Genomic DNA, 21,540 nt, shown 5'->3' with positions numbered 1-21,540 from the left:
TCTTTTTCTCTTCACATATCTATAAAAGCTTTTACAGTCAGTTTTTATGTTCCCTACAAGCTTACTCTCATACTCTATTTTCCCCCCTTTAATTAATCCCTTTGTCCTCCTTTGTTGAATCCTAAACTGCTCCCAATCCTCAGGTTTACTGCTTTTTCTGGCCAACTTATATGTTCTCTCCTTGGATCTTATGCTATCCCTAATTTCCCTTGTTAGCCACGGTTGAGTCACCTTTTTTGTTCTATTTTTATGCCAAATTGGGATGAACAAATTTTGTAGTTCATCCATGCGATCTTTGAATGTTTGCCATTGCCCATCCACCGTCAACCCTTTGAGTGTCATTCCCCAATCAATCCTACCCAACTCGCACCTCATACCATCGTTGTCTCCTTTATTTAAATTCAGGACCCGAGTCTCCGAGTCAACTATTTCACTCTCCATCTTAATGAAGAATTCTATCATATTATGATCACTCTGACCCAAGGGGCCTCGCACAACAAGATTGCTAATTAATCCTTTCTCATTACATAATACCCAGTCTAAGATGGCCTGATCTCTAGTTGGTTCCTCGACATATTGGTCCAGGAAACCATCCTGTATACACTCCAGGAATTCCTCCTCCACAGTATTGTTACTAATCTGGTTAGCCCAATCTATATGTAGATTAAAGTCACCCATTCTAACTGCTGTGCCCTTATTGCACGCTTCTCTAATTTCCCATTTGATGTCATCCCCGAATTCCGCATTACTGTTTGGAGGTCTATATACCACTCCCACTAACGTTTTCTGCCTCTTGGTATTTTTCAGTTCTACCCATACAGATTCCACATCATCAGAGCTAATTTCCTTACTTTCAATTGTGTTAATCCCCTCTTTAACCAGCAATGCTACCCCACCTCCTTTTCCTTTTTGCCTATCTTTCTTGAATATTGAATACCCCGGGATATTGAGTTCCCAGCCTTGGCCACCCTGGAGCCATGTTTCCGTAATCCGAATCATATCATATTCGTTTACCTCTATTTGCGCAGCTAATTCATCCACCTTATTACGAATGCTCCTTGCATTAAGACACAAAGCCTTCAGGCTTGTTTTTTTAACGCTCTTAGATCTTTTAGAATTATTATTTACTGTGGCCATGTTTGATTTAAACCCTTGATTTCTCTGCCTGCCACTTTTGTTTTTCTCCTTCATGTCTTTTGCTTTTATCCTTGTTTCCCTTTCCTCTGTCTCTCCGCTCAGGTTCCCAACCCCCTGCCATTTTAGTTTAAACCCTCCCCCAGAGCAGTAGCAAACACTCCCCCTAGGACATCGGTCCTGGTCCTGCCCAGGTGCAAACCGTCCATTTTGTACTGGTCCCACCTCCCCCAGAACCGGTTCCAATGTCCCAGAAATTTGAATCCCTCCCCCTTGCACCATTCCTCTAGCCACGTATTCATCTGAGATATCTTTCTATTTCTACTCTGACTAGCATGTGGCACTGGTAGCAATCCTGAGATAACTACCTTTGAGGTCCTATTTTTTAATTTACCTCCGAACTCCCTATATTCAGCTTTTAGGACCTCATCCCGGTTTTTAGCGATATCGTTCGTACCTATATGCACCACGACAACTGGCTGTTCACCCTCCCCTTCCAAAATGTTCTGCAGCCGCTCTGAGACATCCTTGACCCTTGCACCAGGGAGGCAACACACCATCCTGGAGTCTTGTTTGCGGCCGCAGAAACGCCTATCTATTCCCCTTACAATAGAATCCCCTATCACTATAGCTCTCCCAGTCTCTTGCCTCCCACCCTGTGCAGCAGAACCACCCCTGGTGCCAGGAAGTTGGCTGCTGCTGCCTTCGCCTGGTAAGCCACGCCCCCCCGTCAGTATCCAAAGCGGTATATCTGTTTGAGAGGGGGATGGCCACAGGGGACCCCTGCACTACCTGCCTGCGCCTAGTACTCTGCCTGTTGGTCACCCGTTCCCTCTACTGCCAACTTTACCTGCGGTGTGACCAACTGATCAAACGTGCTATTCACGACGTCCTCAGCATCGCCAATGGTCCAGTATGTATCCAATCGCTGCTCCAGCACTGTAATGCGGTCTGCCAGTAGCTGCAGCTGGACACACTTCCTGCACACATAAAGCCATAGAGTTATACAGCACAGAAAGAGGCCCTTCGGTGCATCGCGTCCGCGCCGGCCATCAAGCCCTGTCTAATCTAATCCCATTTTCCAGCATTTGGTCCGTAGCCTTGTATGCTTTGGCATTTCAAGTGCTCATCCAAATGCTTCTTGAATGTTGTGAGGGTTCCTGCCACTACCACCCTTTCAGGCAGTGAGTTCCAGATTCCAACCACCCTCTGGGTGAAAAAGTTTTTCCTCAAATCCCCTCTAAACCTCCTGCCCCTTACCTTGAATCTATGCCCCCTTGTTATTGACCCCTCTACTAAGGGGAAAAGTTCCTTTCTATTCACCCTATCTATGCCCCTCATAATTTTGTATACCTCAATCAGGTCCCCCCTCAGCCTTCTCTGCTCCAAGGAAAACAACCCCAGCCTGTCCAGTCTTTCTTCATAGCTGAAGCGCTCCAGCCCAGGTAACATCCTGGTAAATCTCCTCTGCACCCTCTCCAAAGCAATCACATCCTTCCTATAGTGTGGCGACCAGAACTGCACACAGTACACCAGCTGTGGCCTTACCAGCATTTTGTACAGCTCCATCATAACCTCCCTGCTCTTCCCATATGAACCACCTTATCCACCTGTTCTGCTGCCTTCAGGGATCTATGTACATGCTCACCAAGGTCCCTCTGATTCTCTGTCTTTCCTAGGGTCTTACCATTCATTGTGTATTCCCTTGCCTTGTTAGTCCATCCAAAATGCATCACCTCACACTTTTCAGGGTTAAATTCCATTTGCCACTGTTCCGCCCATCTGACCAACCCATCTATATCATCCTGTAGCCTGAGGCTTCCCGCCTCGCAATTTAGCACCCGACCAATTTTCGTGTCATTAGTGTAGACCACAAACAGCAAGTGACCCAGCACCGATCCCTGCGGTACCCCACTGGACACAGGCTTCCAGTCACAAAAACAACCTTCCACCATCCCCCTCTGCCTTCTGCCACTAAGCCAGTTTTGGATTCAATGTGCCAAGGCACCCTGGATCCCATGGGCTCTTACCTTCCTGACCAGTCTCCTATGCGGGACTTTATCAAAAGCCTTACTGAAATCCATGTAAACCACATCCACTGCACTACCCTCATCCACACACCTAGCCACCCCCTCGAAAAATTCAATCAAATTGGTCAGACATGATCTTCCCTTGACAAAGCCATGCTGGCTATCCCTAATTAATCCCTGCCTCTCAAATGGAGACCAATTCTGTCCCTCAGAATTTTTTCCAATAATTTCCCGACCACTGATGTTAGGCTCACTGGCCTGTAATTCCCTGGTTTATCCCTACTACCCTTCTTGAATAATGGTACTACGTTAGCTGTTCTCCAGTCCTCTGGCACATCCCCTGTGGCCAGAGAAGTTCTGAACATTTGTGTCAGAGCCCCTGCAATCTCCTCCTTTGCCTCACATAGTAGCCTGGGATACATCTCGTCCGGGCCTGGGGATTTATCCACTTTTAAGCCTGCTAAAACCGCTAGTACCTCCTCCCTCTCGATGCTAGTATGTTCAAGTATGTCACAGTCCCCCTGCCCGATTTCTATGTCCACATCGTCCTTCTCCATAGTGAACACAGATGCAAAAAAATTCATTTAAAACCCCACCTACATCCTCTGGCTCTACACACAGTTTGCCACTTTGGTCCCTAATGGGCCCTACTCTTTCCCTAGTTATCCTCTTGCCCTTAATATACTTATAAAACACCTTAGGATTTTCCTTTATTTTGCTCGCCAGTGTTATTTCATGGCCCATCCTCGCTCTCCTAATTTCTTTTTTAAGTATCCCCCTGCACTTTTTATACTCCTCTAGGGCTTCCTCTGTCTTTAGTCCTTTGTATCTGCCAAAAGCCCCCCTTTTTTTCCTAATCCATTCTCGTATATCCCTTGACATCCAAGGTTCCCTGGGCTTGTTGGTCCCACCCTTGACCTTTACGGGAACATGTTGCCATTGTACTCTCTCAATTTCCTTTCTGAAAGACTCCCATTGCTCCAATGTGGATTTTCCTTCGAGTAGCTGATCCCAGTCCACATTGGCCAGATCCTGCCTTATCGTATTAAAATCGGCCTTCCCCCAATTTAGAACCTTTATTTCTGGTCCATCCTTGTCCTTTTCCATGACTACCTTAAATCTCACCGAATTATGGTCACTGTCACCAAAGTGCACCACAGGAAGTGTCCCTGAGTCCCACATAGCACAGGAGGAGCATACCATGGCACGGGGTTGTCCTGCCATGACTTACCCTTTAATTAATTGCAATTAAATTAAACAAATGAATCCCACCAATTTCACTACAGTTAAATGATATATTTAAGGGCCCTGGTTTACAAACTGTCCCCGCTACACCACAGAGACCCTAGAAACTATAAACCACAGAGTTAAAGTTTTAAAAAGAGAGAAATACTCCCAACTAATCACTTACCTGCTTTGTGGTGACGTCACACCTCGATTACTTTTTACTTCTCTCCCTCTCTGAGATTGGAGATTAGTAAGCCTACCTGGTCTCTGGGGGCCTTTTAAAGCCTCGCCGCTCGCGTTTCCCGCCGCTGCTGGCGCACTGAGGCCCACCTGGTCTCTGGGGGCCTTTTAAAGCCTCGCCGCTCGCGTTTCCCGCCGCCGCCGCTGCTGCTGCTGACGCACTGAGGCCTACCTGAGTCTCTGGGGACCTTTTAAAGCCTCACCGCTCGCGTTTCCCGCCGCCGCTCATCGTGGTCATAGTCAGAGGGGCTGTGTCTTTAGTCCATGCTCATTAGGTGCTATGAGAAATGTTGCAGCTGGACTGACTAGAAAGGGAAGTTGAGTGGTCAGGAGTTAGAAATATATTGATGCTACAACAGGACATACAAAAGCAAAATCTGATATAAAAAGAGAAATGCTGGAAATACTCAGCAGATCAGGCAACATCTGTTGAGAGAGAAACAGTCGAAGACCTTTTGTCAGAACTGGAAACAGGGTTTAAGCAAGTACAGAGGCAGGGAAAGTTGGGAGGGGAGGACAGAACAAAAGGGAAGGTCTGTAATAGGGTGGAAGGCAGGAGTGATAGAAGCAGGCCATTCGGCCATACCAGTCCATGTTTGTATTTACCCTTCACATAAGCAAATAGTGCCAATCACATTAACACACCCTATTCCCATATCCCTTCATTCACTTTTTCTTCATCTGACTATCCAATCTAATGTTAAATGTTGACATAGTTTCTGTCTTAATCACTAACCCTGGGAGTGAATTCTACTGCTTGACAAAACTCAGTGTAAAGAGATTTATGCTGCCTTCTGTTCTAAATAAGGTAAAAGTTATAGAGGATGCAGAATTCTTAAAATACATTCAGGAGAACCTTTTTAGCCAGTATGTAGCAAGCCCAACAGAAAAGGGAGCAGTTCTGGACTGAGTTTTAGGGAATGAAGCTGGGCAGGTGGAAGGGGTATCAGTGGGAGAATATTTTGGTGGTAGTGATCATAATGCAGTTAGATTTAGCATAGTTATGGAAAAGGACAAAGATAGACCAGGAGTAAAAGTTCTCAATTGGGGAAAGGCCAATTTTACTAAGCTGAGATGTGATTTAGCAAAAGTGGACTGGAAACAGCCACTTGAAGGTAAATCAGTGTCAGAGCAGTGGGAGGCATTCAAGGAGGAGATAGTGAGGGTTCAGAGCAAATATGTTCCCACAAAGAAAAAGGGTGGGACTCCCAAATCTAGAGCCCCCTGGATGTCGAGGGGCATACAGGGTAGGATAAGGCAGAAAAGGGAAGTTTTTGACAGAAATCGAGAGCTAAATACTGCAGAAAGCCTAGAGTATAGAAAGTGCAGGGGTGAAATTAAAAAGGAAATTAGGAAAGCAAAGAGAGGGCCTGAAAAAATAGTGACAAATAAAATTAAGGAAAACCTAAAGATGTTTTATAAATACATCTCTTCTCTCTCTTAGGCAGTCCCTCGGAACCGAGGATGACTTGCTTCCACATTAAAAATGAGTTCTCAGGTGACTGATGAGTCCAATCCGGGACATACAGTCTCTGTCACAGGTGGGGCAGACTGTGGTTGAAGGGGCGGGTGGGTGGGGTGCTTAGGTTGACGTGCGCTCCTTGCGCTTGGCTTCTGCTTGCTCCCGGCGAAGAGACTCGAGGTGTTCGGCGCCTTCCCAGATGCTTCTCCTGCACTTTGTGCGGTCTTGGGCCAGGGATTCCCAGGTGTCAGTGGGGATGTTGCACTTTTTCAAGGAGGCTTTGAGGGTGTCCTTGAAGCGTTTTCTCTGCTCACCTGGGGCTCTCTTGCTGTGACGGTGCTCCGAGTAGAGCACTTGTTTTGGGAGTCTCGTATCGGGCATGCGGAAGATGTGACCCGTCCATCGGAGCTGATCGAGCGCGGTCAAAGCTTCGATGCTGGGGATGTTGGCCTGAGAGAGAACACTGACGTTGGTGTGCCTATCCTGCCAATGAATTGCAGGATCTTGCGGAGGCGGCGTTGGTGGTACCTTTTCAGTGCTTTGAGGTGCCTGCTGTACATGGTCCATGTCTCTGAGGCATACAGCAGGGTGGGTATCACTGCTGCTCTGTAGACTATGAGCTTAGTGCCGGGCTTGTGGTGCTGGTCTTCACACGCTCTCTTCCTCAGGCGACCAAAGGCTGCACTGGCACACTGAAGGCGGTGTTGGACTTCGTCATTGACGTCTGCCCTTGTTGACAGTAGGCTCCCGAAGTATGGAAACTGGTCCACGTTATCTAAGGCCTTGTCGTGGATTTTGATAATCGGGGGGCAGTACTATGTGGTGGGGGCAGGTTGGTAGAGAACCTTTGTCTTACGGATGTTTAGTGTAAGGCCCATGCTCTCGTACGCTTCGGTGAAGGTGTTGACAATGGTTTGGAGTTCGACCTCCGAGTGAGCGCAGACGCATGCGTCGTCTGCATGCTGTAATTCGACGACAGAGGATGGGACGACCTTGGATCTGGACTGGAGGCGATGGAGGTTGAACAGCTTCCCATTTGTTCTGTAAATTAGCTCCACTCCAGCGGGGAGCTTACTGAGGGTGAGATGGAGCATTGCAGCAAGGAAGATCGAGAAGAGCGTTGGTGCGATGACACAGCCTTGCTTGACCCCGGTTCGTACGTGAATTGGGTCTGCGGTGGAACCGTTGGTCAGGCTCACGGCTTGCGTTGTCGATGTAAGCTTCTTGAGTGTTGCCATGGAAAGGTGCACCTGTTTGAGGCGATAATTACCGATGTTGATGCTTAATAATCCTTACTGAATTGTATAAAGCTACTTTGTTAGAAAAGGTCATGAGTGACCTCCCTGTTGCTGCAGTGGACAGAATACTGGGCTGAACTCACTACATCCTCTGCAAGTGTGAATATGACGTCCATTCAGGTAGCTCTGGCATGCTTACCAGATATGATGCTGAAAGTATGGATGGGTTCTGTACATGCCTGTGTTGCCCTTTCTTACTTGCTGTACTATACTGTAGGAATAATCTCCCCTTGAAACTGTATTGGAGCTTTCTTTTCTAGTTACACTGCCAAGGCCATACCTGTTGTGAGGCATGAAAAAGTTGAAAAAACAAAAGAGCTACAAAATACAGAGAGGGAGTCTCAATAGGTTTCCTTAGCCACTTATGAAACTGAACAAGTCTTCAAAGTGGAAGATTTATTACTTTGTGAAGCCCTCACTTAAGCCAGAGCAGACTTTTATTTAGAAAAATGCCAGAAAAAGTCTGTTATACCAAGCTCCCTAAATTGTGCAGCAAGACTGATAGAAATAACTGCTAATGCCATAAGCAGCTTAGACCTCAAGAATGGTAATGCAAACCAGATGAAAAGTTTAATATTCAGCAAGAAGTTGAGAAGCAAAGAAGTCAGAGATCTTGGGTAAGGTTAAGTTTTGCAAAATTTGTTGCAACTCAGCAGATTAGAGGTGGGCAGGAGTAGTGTGTAAAGAGGCTATAGGATTTTCAAGGCCAGAGGTAGATGGGATATTTTCTATGTTTAGAAAGGAGGGTGTGGTTATGGGGTGATACAGCTTGCTTATATTCCAGTGAACTTTGAATATGTCAGAACTGGACATGAATGTTTTATACTAGGGGTAATTTTCTCCTTTAATTCTAGGAACCAATGTGGGAGACTGTCTGTTTGCCTGAAGAGGATGTAGAAAGTTACAGTGTTGCAGGTATAGCTGACCAAAGATTGATTATTAAATCTGCTGCATGCATTCTGGTCATATCTCTGCCCTGTCCCCCTGCCCTTCTGGTCAACAATCCTGGAGGTTACCAGGACCATGGTGTGCCTTAATACTTAGCTAGACTGACCATAAACCTAATTCATCCATTCCCAACAGGAGATGGGTGTTCCATGTAGGAATAATGCCCCGTAAATTGCATGAAGAATGCCTTCGAGATTCATAGAGGGAATGCCTTGTAAACTGCCTGAAATGTGCTTAAAATGTAGTGCAGCTTAAAAGTTGTCCACAAAATAAAAACATAGGAACAGAGATATTTAATTCAGCCCCTTGAGTCTGTTCTGCCATTCAATTAGGTCATGGCTTTAGTTTTTTTTATTACATTTAACACCTGTGCACTAGCTTTTAGTGATTTGTGCACATGGGCACCAAAATCCCTTTGCTCCAATTCATTTTTCTGGTCTCTCACCATTAAGAAAATATTCCAATTTGTCTTTCTCATATCCAAAGTGGATGATCTCACACTTCCCCACATTGAACTACATCTGCCATAGTTTTATCCATGGAGTTCAGCTGTGGAACTGAATGCTGGGAAGTGGCTGGAAGCAGGCTAATTCAAACCATCACCAAGGCTTTAGCCTTGGAAGTTCACAGATAGTTAAGCCATAAAAATCTTCTAAGCTAAATGCCATAGACTAATTAAAGCCATAAAAGGTCTTAAGATGACCCAGAAAGGACTGTATATAAACAAGACATTCCTTACTGCAATAAAAAAGTTGCTGTTCCCCGTTTACAGTAAAACTTGAAGGAATACAGGTGTCACATCTACCCATTTATGTGTGGAAAAAAACCTCGAGAAGAGCTCTTAGTGAGACAAACATGCCACGTCCTGTGATAGATGTGTGTAACTGCTAGATGGATAAGCTAGGAACAGAGACGCAGAATTCAGGTATAGAGCGTTACCACAGATCGCAACGTTGACTGAGTGCATCTTAAACCGAGTAGGAAGTTGAGACTTTGGTGAGAGTGGGACGCTCTGATAAGTTGGTGAGTAGGTCAAACTGAAGTTTAGTCTTAACATTTAGAATTTAACTTAGAACTTTAAAATCTGTGAGGCAGTTAGAAGTTAAGTGGTTAACAGTCAATCAACTGTAAGTGATTGCCTGAATAGGGGGTTATTACTGTGAGCTGGAAGTGGACTGAACAGTTGTAACTTGGGTGTGGCGTAGAAGGTGTCGCTCCTTTTAGTTAAATTAATTTTTTAAAATAAACCAAGTAAATTAATTACATAAAACTTTAATTCATTAAATATATAAAACAAGGGGACAGAGATTGCCAGTGCAGGAGGTGTGCCGCATCTACAGCATGTGGGAGTTTGTGGAGAGCAGCTTGATCCCAAGCAACCACATCAGCAGTAAATGTCTGCAACTCAAGGAACTTCGACTTAAAGTTGTTGAGCTGGAGTCTGAGGCGCAGACATTGCGATGCATCAGGGAGGGGGAGAGTTACCTGGAAATTTTGACCCAGGAAGCAGTCACACCTCTTAGGTTAGATCATGGTTTAGATTTGGTTAATAGTCAGGGACAGGAGGATGTGACTGCGACTCAGGCAGGTAAGGGACCGCAGATGCAGTGGTGGAGGAGCCTCAGCCTTTGCCATTCTCCAACAGGTACGAGGCAATTTCTGCCCTCATTTTCCTCAGCAACCTAGGATGCATCCCATCTGAAATGGGTGACTGATCCACTTTAATTACCACCAACCTGTCCAGTACCTCCTCTTTATCTATTTTTATCTCACCTCAGCCTTTGCCATTCTCCAACAGGTACGAGGTACTTGCTACCGGTGTGGATAAGAACAAAGACTGCAGGGAGGATGGGAAAATTGACCACGGCACCATGGTACAGGAGGCCATTCAAGTGGTGGGAGCAAAAAGGAATGTGGTCGTGCTAGGGGATAGTATAGTCAAGGGGCTAGATACAGTTCTCTGCAAACACGACCGGCAGTTCCAAAGGCTGTGTTGCCTGCCCGGTGCCAGGGTTAAAGACATCTCCTTGCGGCTGGAGAATAACTTGGAGAGGAGAAGGAGAGGGAGGACCCAGTTGTTGTGACCCACATAGGAATCAATGTCATAGGTAGAATTAGGAATGAGGCTCTGCTGAGGGAGTTTGAGAAGCTAGGGTACAAATTAAAAAGTAAGACCTCAAAGGTAATAATCTCTGGATTGTTACCTGAGCCACATGCAAATTGGCATAGAGACAAACAGATTAGAGGTTTAAATGTGTGGCTGAAAGAGTGGTGTGGCAGGAAGAGGGTTCAATTCATGGGACACTGGCACCAGTACTGAGGAAAGAGGGAGCTGTTCCGTTGGGACGGACTCCATTTAAACTGGGCTGGGTCAATTGCCCATGCGAAGTGAATAATAGGGCGGTAGATAGGGCTTTAAACTAATAAGGGAGAGGGAGAGTTCAGGTAAGGGTAAATTTATAAGTCTGAAGAGAAAAGTCAAGACTGTAGAACAGGGTAGTGATTTGGGTAAAATCAAGCAGATTGTGCCAGGAAGGGACAGAGTTTAATAACGGTAATAGGGCATTAGCAACTAAGGCCACATCAGGGAAAAATAGTAAAAAGTTAAAATTAAAGGCGCTATATCTGAATGCACGAAGCATTCGTAACAAGATAGATGACTTAATTGCAAAAATAGAAATAAATCGGTTTGATCTAGTAGCCATTACTGAGACATGGTTACAAGGTGACCAAGGTTGGGAAATAAATATTCCATGGTACATGACTTTTAGAACAGATAGGCAAAATGGAAAAGGAAGTGGGATAGCCCTGATAAAGGATGAGGTAAAGACTGTAGGGAAAAGGGATCTTAGTCCTGAAAATCAAGATGTAGAATCAATATGGATGGAGCTACAAAATAACAAAGGCCAGAAAACACTGGTGGGAGTAGTTTATAGGCCCCCTAACATTAATCATAGTGTTGGACTGAGTATAAATCAGAGGAGCATGTAACAAGGGTAATGCAATAATCGTGGGGGGCTTTAATCTTCATATAGATTGGGCAAACCAAATTGGCTAAAGCAGCTTGGAGGACGAGTTCATGGAATGCATTCGAGTCAGTTTTCTAGAACAATATGTCAAGGAACCAACTAGGGAACAGGTTATTTTAGATCTAGTATTGTAATGAGACAGGATTAATTAGTAATCTTATAGTAAAGGTTCCTCTGGGGAAGAGTGATAGATAATATGATAGAATTTCATATTAAGTTTGAGAGTGATGTGGTTAAGTCCGAAACTAGGGCCGAGTTGGCTGAGGTAGATTGGGTAATTAGATTGAAAGATATGACAGTAGATAAGCAATGGCAAAGTTTAAAGAAATGATTCATAATTCTCAACAAATATACATTCCCTTGAGGAATAAAAACTCCAATGGAAAAGTGGTACAGCCATGGCTAACTAGAGAAGTTAAATAGAGTATTAGATTAATAGAAGAAGCAATTGATGTTGCCAAAAAGAGTAGTATGTCTGAGGATTGGGAGGGTTTTAAAAATCAGCAAAGGATGACCAAGAAAAAGTAGAATATGAGAGTAAACTAGCAAGAAATATAAAAACAGATTATGAGCTTTTACAAGTATGCAATAAGGAAGAGATTACTCAAATCTTTGGTAAATGAGGAGGTTGCTGCCAAAGCTAAGGTAAACGAGGTTGCTGGGATACTGGATGAGATAAAAATAGATAAAGAGAAGGTACTGGACAGGTTGGTGGTAATTAAAGTGGATAAGTCACCCGTTTCGGATGGGATGCATCCTAGGTTGCTGAGGGAAATGAGGGTAGAAATTGCAGAGGTGCAGGCCACAATCTTTCAATTCTCCTTAGATACAGCTGTGGTGCCAAAGAGTCATAGAGTTATACAGCACCGAAAGAGGCCCTTCGGCCCATCGCGTCCGCGGCGGCCATCAAGTCCTGTCTAATCTAATCCCATTTTCCAGCATTTGGTCCGTAGCCTTGTATGCTATGGCATTTCAAGTGCTCATCCAAATGCTTCTTGAATGTTGCGAGGGTTCCTGCCTCTACCACCCTTTCAGGCAGTGAGTTCCAGATTCCAACCACCCTCTGGGTGAAAAAGTTTTCCCTCAAATCCCCTCTAAACCTCCTGCCCCTTACCTTGAATCTATGCCCCCTTGTTATTGACCCCTCTACTAAGGGAAAAGTTCCTTACTATCTACCCTATCTATGCCCCTCATAATTTTGTATACCTCAATCAGGTCCCCGCTCAGCCTTTTCTGCTCCAAGGAAAACAACCCCAGCCTGTCCAGCCTTCCTTCATAGCTGAGCGCTCCAGCCCAGGTAACATCCTGGTAAATCTCCTCTGTACCCTCTCCAAAGCAATCACACCCTTCCTATAGTGTGGCGACCAGAACTGCACACAGTACTCTAGCTGTGGCCTTACCAGCGTTTTGTACAGCTCCATCATAACCTCCCTGCTCTTATATTCTATGCCTCGGCTAATGAAGGCAAGTATCCCATATGGCTTTTTAACCACCTTATCCACCTGTTCTGCTGCCTTCAGGGATCTATGCACATGCACACTAAGGTCCCTCTGATCCTCTGTCTTTCCTAGGGTCTTACCATTCATTGTGTATTCCCTTGCCTTGTTAGTCCATCCAAAATGCATCACCTCACACTTTTCAGGGTTAAATTCCATTTGCCACTGTTCCGCCCATCTGACCAACCCATCTATATCGTCCTGTAGCCTGAGGCTTCCCTCCTCGCTATTTACCACCCCACCAATTTTCGTGTCATCTGCGAAATTACTGATCATACCCTTTACATTCACATCCAAATCATTAATGTAGACCACAAACAGCAAGGGACCCAGCACCGATCCCTGCGGTACCCCACTGGACACAGGCTTCCAGTCACAAAAACAACCTTCCACCATCACCCTCTACCTTCTGCCACTAAGCCAGTTTTGGTTCCAATGTGCCAAGGCACCCTGGATCCCATTGGCTCTTACCTTCCTGACCAGTCTCCTATGCGAGACTTTATCAAAAGCCTTACTGAAATCCATGTAAACCACATCCACTGCACTACCCTCATCCACACACCTAGTCACCCCCTCGAAAAATTCAATCAAATTGGTCAGACATGATCTTCCCTTGACAAAGCCATGCTGGCTATCCCTAATTAATCCTTGCCTCTCCAAGTGGAGACTAATTCTGTCCCTCAGAATTTTTTCCAATAATTTCCCTACCACTGATGTTAGGCTCACTGGCCTGTAATTCCCTGGTTTATCCCTACTACCCTTCTTGAATAATGGTACTACATTAGCTGTTCTCCAGTCCTCTGGCACATCCCCTGTGGCCAGAGAGGTTCTGAAAATTTGTGTCAGAGCCCCTGCAATCTCCTCCTTTGCCTCACATAGTAGCCTGGGATACATCTCGTCCGGGCCTGGGGATTTATCCACTTTTAAGCCCGCTAAAACCGCTAGTACCTCCTCCCCCTCGATGCTAATATGTTCAAGTATATAACAGTCCCCCGCCCGATTTCTATGTCTACATCGTCCTTCTCCATAGTGAACACAGATGCAAAAAAATTATTTAAAACCCCACCTACATCATCTGGCTCTACACACAGCTTGCCACTTTGGTCCCCAATGGGCCCTACTCTTCCCCTAGTTATCCTCTTGCCCTTAATATACTTATAAAACACCTTAGGATTTTCCTTTATTTTGCTCGCCGGTGTTATTTCATGGCCCCTCCTCGCTCTCCTGATTTCTTTTTTAAGTATCCCCTTGCACTTTTTATACTCCTCTAGGGCTTCCTCTGTCTTTAGTCCTTTGTATCTGCCAAAAGCCCCCCTTTTTTTACTAATCCATTCTCGTATATCCCTTGACATCCAAGGTTCCCTGAGCTTGTTGGTCCCACCCTTGACCTTTACGGGAACTTGTTGCCATTGTACTCTCTCAATTTCTTTTCTGAAAGACTCCCATTGCTCCGATGTGGATTTTCCTTCAAGTAGCTGATCCCAGTCCACATTGGCCAGATCATGCCTTATCATATTAAAATCGGCCTTCCCCCAATTTAGAACCTTTATTTCCGGTCGATCCTTGTCCTTTTCCATGACTACCTTAAATCTCACCGAATTATGGTCACTGTCACCAAAGTGCTCACCTACTAACACTTCTACCACTTGCCCAGCCACATTCCCTAGAATTAGGTCCAGTACCGCCCCCTCTCTTGTAGGACTTTCTACATGCTGGCTCAAAAAGCTCTCCTGGATGCACTTTAAGAATTCTGCACCCTCTAAGCCTTTCACACTCTGACTATCCCAGTTACTATTGGGGAAGTTGAAATCCCCCACTATTATTACCCTATTATTTGCACACTTCTCTGAGATTTGCCTACATATCTGTTCCTCTATCTCCCCCTGACTGTTAGGGGGCCTAAAGTACACTCGTAGCAAAGTGCTTGCCCCCTTTTTGTTTTTAAGTTCAACCCATATGGCCTCATTAGAGGAACCTGTTAATATATCAAAATAACAACAGAAAATGCTGGCAAAACTCAGCAGGTCAGGCAACATCCGTGGAGAGAAATTTGAGTTGACGTTTCGGGTCGAACCCTTCTTCAAAACTGGAAAGAAAATGAAATAGATCGAAGCCAGGGCTGCGATCGGACAAAAGAAGTGAAAGAGACAGAAGAAGTAGAAGAGACAATAAAAGGTATTCGAAGCCAGACGAGATGGTAATAGTCTGAGATTAGCTGTGAAGTGTACTGGCAGGGCTAGAGATAGCTGCCAGGTGGGAGAGTGAAACAAAAGGAAAGGGGGCGGGGGCGGAAAGGAGCCTATTACCATCTCGTCTGGCTTCGAATGCCTTTTATTGTCTCTTCTACTTCTTTTGTCTCTTTCACTTCTTTTGTCCGATCGCAGCCCTGCCTTCGATCTATTTCATTTTCTTTCCAGTTTTGAAGAAGGGTTCGACCTGAAACGTCAACACAAATTTCTCTCCACGGATGTTGCCTGACCTGCTGAGTTTTTCCAGCATTTTCTGTTGTTATTTCGGATTTCCAACATCTGCAGTATTTTGCTATCGTCCTATTAATATATCATCCCTCCTCACAGCAGTAATTGACTCTTTAATTAATATTGCGACACCCCCTCCTCTTTTACACCCCCCTCTGTGCCGCCTGAAGATTCTATACCCCGGAATATTGAGCTGCCAGTCTTGCCCCTCCCTCAACCATGTCTCCGTGATAGCAACAATATCATACTCCCATGTGTTCATCAACAACTTCAGTTCATCCACCTTATTCGTAAGACTCCTTGCATTAAAATAAATGCCATCCAGCCTTGCCCTACCCCCTTGTGCCGTTACATATTTGCCCTGCCTTCCAGTCTGACTTCTTTTTCCCTCTATATTTGGCTGTACATCACCCCCTATTATAGCTCCACTCTGTATCCCATCCCCCTGCCAAGTTAGTTTAAACCCCCCCGAACAGTGCTAGCAAACCTCCCCGCAAGGATATTTGTCCCGTTCTGGTTCAGGTGCAACCCGCCCGACTTGTACAAGTCCCAACTTCCCCAGAAGCAGGCCCAGTGATCCAGGAAACTAAAGCCCTCCCTCCTGCACCAACTATTTAGCCACGCATTCACCTGCTCTATCCTCCTATTCCTATACTCACTAGCACGTGGCACCGGGAGTAATCCAGAGATTACAACCTTTGAGGTCCTGCTCTTTAATCTGCTACCTAGCTTCCTAAATTCTTGCTGCAGGACCTCATCCCTCTTCCTACCCATGTCATTGGTCCCAATGTGAACCACAACCTCTGACTGTTCACCCTCCCCCTTCAGAATGCCCTGCAGCCATTCAGTGACATCCTTGACCCTGGCACCAGGGAGGCAAAAAACCATCCTGGAGTCACGTCTATGGTCACAGAAACGCCTATCTGTTCCCCTTACAATAGAATCCCCTACCACTATTGCTCTCCCACTCTTTTTCCTCCCTTCCTGAGCAGCAGAAGGACCCCTGGTGCCAGGAAGTTGGCTGCTGCTGCCTTCCTCTGGTAATTCATCCCCCTCAACAGTATCTAAATCGGTATACCTGTTTGAGAGGGGGATGGCCACAGGGGTCCCTGCACTACCTGCCTGCCTCTTCTGCTCTGCCTGATGGTCACCCATTTCCCTTCTGCCTGTGCAGCCCTTACCTGCGGTGTGACCAACTCACTAAATGTGCTATGCACGACCCTCTCAGCAGCATGAATGCTCCAAAACTCATCCATCTGCAGCTCCAGCGCCGCAATGTGGTCTACTAGTAGCTGCAGCTGGATACATTTCTGGCACACATGGTCGTCAGGGACACAGGCAATGTCCCTGAATTCACACATAGAGCAAGAGGAGCATAACACGGGGCTGGGCTGTCCTGACATGACTTACCCTTTAATTAATTTAAATTAATTCAATACCACCAATTAAAGATATACACTAGGGCGCTTGTATGGTTTACCAACAGTCCCCGCTACACCAGAAAGACCTTAGCAACTATAAACCGCAGAGTTAAAGTTTAAAAAATAGAGAAAATACTCACCAACCAACCACTTACCTGCTCCCTGGTGACGTCACACTCTGATTACTTTTTACCTCTCTCCCCGCTGCTGAGTTGGTAAGTCTCGTTCGCTGCCGCCGCTTTTAAACTGCCGCCTCGATGCTGCTCTCCCCCAGGTCCAGCCGCTGTGGTCGGGCCTCGTTCGCTGCCGCCGCTTTTAAACTGCCACCTCGATGCTGCTCTCCCCCAGGTCCAGCCACTGTGGTTGGGCCTCATTCGCTGCCGCTGCTTTTAAACTGCCGCCTCGATGCTGCTCTCCCCCAGGTCCAGCCGCTGTGGTCGGGCCTCGTTCGCTGCCGCCGCTTTTAAACTGCCGCCTCGATGCTGCTCTCCCCCAGGTCCAGCCGCTGTGGTCGGGCCTCCTTCGCTGCCGCCGCTTTTAAACTGCCGCCTCGATGCTGCTCTCCCCCAGGTCCAGCCGCTGTGGTCGGGCCTCGTTCGCTGCCGCCGCTTTTAAACTGCCGCCTCGATGCTGCTCTCCCCCAGGTCCAGCCGCTGGAGGTGGAGGATTGCAAATTTTACACCCTTGTTCAAAAAAGGGGAGAAGGATAAACCTGGCAATTACAGACCTGTCAGTTTAACGTTGGTGGTGGGGAAGCTTTTAGAAACAATAATCCGGGAGAAAATTAACAGCCACTTGGACAAGCATGGACTAATAAAGAGCCAGCATGGATTTAAGGGCAAATCGTGTTTGACTAGCTTGATTGAGAGTAGATGAGGGCAGTGCAGTTGATGTTGTGTATATGGGCTTTCAAAAGCTTTTGATAAAGTACCACATACTAGGCTTGTTAGAAAGATTTAAGCCCATGGGATAAAAGGAGCAGTAGCAGCATGGATACAAAATTGGCTAAGGGATAGAAAACACAGAGTTGTGGTGAATGGCTGTTTTTCAGACAGGAGGAAGGTCTACAGTGGCATTCCCCAGGGGTCGGTACTAGGACCACTGCTGTTTTTGATGTACATTAATGACTTGGACTTGGGTGTACAGGGCACAACTTCAAAATTTGCAGATGACACGAAACATGGAAGTGTAGTAAACAGTGAGGAAGATAGTAATAGACTTCAAGAAGACATAGACAGGCTGGTGGAATGGGCAGACACCTAGCAGATGAAATTCAATGCAGAGAAATGTGAGGTGGTACATTTTGTTAGGAAGAATGAGGAGAGACCATACACACTAAATGGTATAATTTTAAAGAGGGTGCAAAAACAGAGCGGCCTGGCGGTGCTTGTGCACAAATCTTTGAAGATGGCAGGACAGGTTAACAAAGTAGGTAATAAAGCATATGGGATCCTGGGCTTTATTAATAGAGGCTCAGGGCTGGATTTTAATTCAGGGGCTGGCTGGGGTTGTGTAATCCGCATTTCATGTTATCCACATGAATCTAAATTGATGTGGGAGATTGATGCGAATTTAATTTAATTGGCCAATTGAGTTCCAGCGTGTGGGAACCCCTGGCAAATGAGTTTTTCCAGTCTGAAAGTCGCATCCGATGACGTTATCATTGCTGCTGCATTTAAGGTCTGCAACAAGCCTTGCTTCTTCTGCAGACTGCCAACCTTTTGGCCTTTCATGCTACAGGGACCTGGAGGCAGAATGGCCAGTGAAAGACCTAGGTCTGCTCCCAGGTTTGACGACGTTGCCCTGCAGGCTTTAGTTGAGGGAGCAAGAGCTCATAAAGAGGTGCTCTTCCCTTCTTCAGGGAGGAAGAAGCCTCCCCAGCAGACCAAGGCCGTGTGGATCCAGGTGGCAGAGGAGGTCAACTCATTATCAGTAACCTGCAGAACCTGGATTCAGTGCAGGAAGAGATTTCATGACCTTCTGCGCACTGGAAAAGTGAGTATGAATTTCCCATCACCCTCAATCTGATCCCCATTGCCTTTCCTCATCAGCACTCAGCTTTAGCAATCTCTTCCTCCACATCCCACTTGACACTGACATCCATGCACCTTTCCCTTTCTCTCAATGGTTACATTCACCTAACTATTCACCTAGCTATGCAGCCCTCACACTCCCTATCACTGTGATGCTATGAAAACAACTGACAACACACAGGGAGGGCCCTTGGTCTTGCCACCTCACTCCATCTTTGTCTCCTTCTAAGTATCAATGCTATGGAATCTCTACACTCACTCCTTCATTCTCACTCAACCTCCACTCGTCTCCCTCATTGCAGGAAAAGAGAGCTCACAATAAGCGAGAAAGAGCGAGGACAGAAGGAGGGCCACCTTCAGTAGTCCACCTCACCCCCTGGGAGGAGGCGGTCCTGGAGATCGTAGGAGTGGAGGAAGATGCACAAGTGGGGGACGGACAGACGGGTGCATCACAGCAAGCTGGTGACAGAATAGTTTTCCATCTCTCTCATTGACATTGCATGAGTCGCTGATAATGATTCTGAAGCTCTAACAGATGGACTTATGATCATCTGTGAGATGCAATGTGCATGTAACCTTGGCATCACATCTCTGACTCTTTCCTTTACTCCCCCACAGGACTATTGCAAGCACCCGTCCCCACTAGCCAGGAGGAAGAGCCTGAGCCTCCAGACTCCTCAGAGAAAGCTGCAACCTCTGAGGGCGCAGCGTCAGCAGAATTCAGCGCACCCAGCACCAGCGCAGACACTCACACCTCGGTGGGACCTTCGGGACATAGAGTAGTGTTGTCACCTGGTGTATCACAGCTCACAAGTGAGCATCAGCAGATTGTGGAGACAGGGACAGCAGTGGCGAGTCCTAGTCGGAGGGCGCAGGACTCTGTCAGCTCGGCTCAGCTGCATGTCGACCCTCTGCCTCTGGGTCCATCCATAAGATCAGCGGTGCTGGAACTCCAGGAACAGATGCAGGAGTCTCTGGCAGGTTTTGTCTCCAGGGTCGCTGCGAGTGTGGAGCGAATGGAGGAGTCCATTGCGAACATGAGCAGAGCCTTTGTGGAGTCATTGGCGCATGAACGCATCACCATGGAAAGGTTGGCAACCTCCATGGAGGTGATAAGTCGCCAGCGTGCAGAAAATATGGTGAGTGTTTAGAATAGAATGACATCTCTGGAGGAGCGAAGGTCATCTATTGAACAGAGAAACCAGACCTTCATGGAAGACCTTCAGAGTAGGACTGCCAGTGCAGATACGGGTCCCCATGGCCCCCCTGATGTGCAGCAAGGTGCTTACAAGCCACTTGCAAGCGCTGAGGGGGACCTGACCCATGAGAGGGAAGTTGGTGGCAGACATCAAGGAAGTGGGGGCTCCTCTCCAAGCGCTCACACTTCCATGCCACTGCAGAGCCCTCGGTCAGAGCCCCACCAGAGTCCACACCCAACTGAGATCGGCGTCTCAACCCCTGCACAGCCGCAGGAGCAGCAGACTGTTGACGAGCCCTCATAGGTTCGCAACCCCAGAAGACGCCCGCCAAAGGTGTTGAGACAGGAGCAGCAGGAAAGTGAGCAAGGGGCCTCCACATCTGCTGAAGCCACAGGGGAAGCACCACGTAGGAACACACGTGTAAGAGAAAGATACTGCACAAATAGTCACAAGGGTAGTCACTTGGGTGAAATTTGATGTTTTCTGTGAAAAAGCCATCAGATGAATAATGTAAATAAAAAATTGATGGCTACTGCTGTAGTTGTGGCGCGTGTCATTTCGTGAATGGGACTTTCACATTGAGGGCTTAGGATTACTTGCAATTGTCAGTATGGTGGTCAAATTGCTAGGAATCCACTGGTTCTTGGCCATTGTCGATGCTCAGGTAAGAAGCTGCGAGACAAAAGTGCTCAATTGGCTAGGCTAAGCAAATGTGGCCAAGATGAGTGCGCTCCTTGCATCCCGGGCAGCAATGTTCTCACATGCTGCTGCCGCTGGTTGATGGGCCTCTGCAAGATGTTCGTTTTCGCTCTCCTCCTCCTCCTCCTCATCATCATCTGAGGAGGATATGTGACTAGCCACTTGGTCCTCAGGAATCTGCAAGCCACGACGCTGTGCCATGTTGTGAAATGCACAGCAAACCACGACGATTCTGGAGACCCTGGCTGCTGAGTACTGCAGGGCTCCACCTGATCTATCCAGGCATCTGAAGCGCATCTTCAGCAAACCGATGGTTTGCTCGATTATGGCTCTGGTGGACATGTGGCTGGAGTTGTAGCTCTCCTCAGCTACATTGGATGGCCTTCTCAACGGCGTCATTAGCCACGTCTTCAGGGGATAGCCCTTGTCTCCAAGTAGCCATCCGTTAAATTGGTCCGGACGTCTGAATAGCGGAGGCACACTAGACTGGCGCAGTATGAAGCAGTCATGGCAACTTGGCCAGGGAACTTGGCACAAACATGCAAAATTTCCTTCTTGTGGTCACACACCACCTGAACGTTAAGGGAGTGGAAGCCCTTGCGGTTGACAAAAATACCTGGATTGCGATGGGGTGCCTTAAGGGCCACATGTGTGCAGTCAACGACGCCCTGCACCCTTGGAAAGCCTGCCAGATTAGCTAATCGAACCGCACGCGCCGTGACACTTGCTTGATCCTTGGTGAAATGGATGTGATTGTGCGCGATGGCAAAGGGGGCATCGGTTACCTGCGTGATACAAGTGTGTGCGGCCGCCTGGGAGATACCGCTGATGTCTGTTGCTGATCCTT

At 46.8% G+C, this 21,540-nt stretch overlaps 1 protein-coding gene across 1 annotated transcript in view; it reads left to right on the top strand.

The window, feature by feature from the left end:
* LOC147108460 (synaptonemal complex protein 2-like) overlaps positions 1 to 21,540 on the top strand; it is a 298,366-nt gene that overhangs the window by 102,499 nt on the left and 174,327 nt on the right. The window contains exon 4 of the mRNA XM_086006041.1: positions 8,246 to 8,306. Within this exon, the coding sequence (XP_085862167.1) occupies positions 8,246 to 8,306 (61 nt within the window). The remainder of the gene's footprint in view (positions 1 to 8,245; positions 8,307 to 21,540) is intronic.

The sequence above is a fragment of the Somniosus microcephalus genome, chromosome 13, assembly GCF_052327205.1.
Source record: "Somniosus microcephalus isolate GS21.2 chromosome 13, FLI_Smic_1.0, whole genome shotgun sequence".
Lineage (NCBI taxonomy): Eukaryota > Metazoa > Chordata > Chondrichthyes > Squaliformes > Somniosidae > Somniosus > Somniosus microcephalus.
This window is presented reverse-complemented; position numbering and strand designations above follow the sequence as displayed.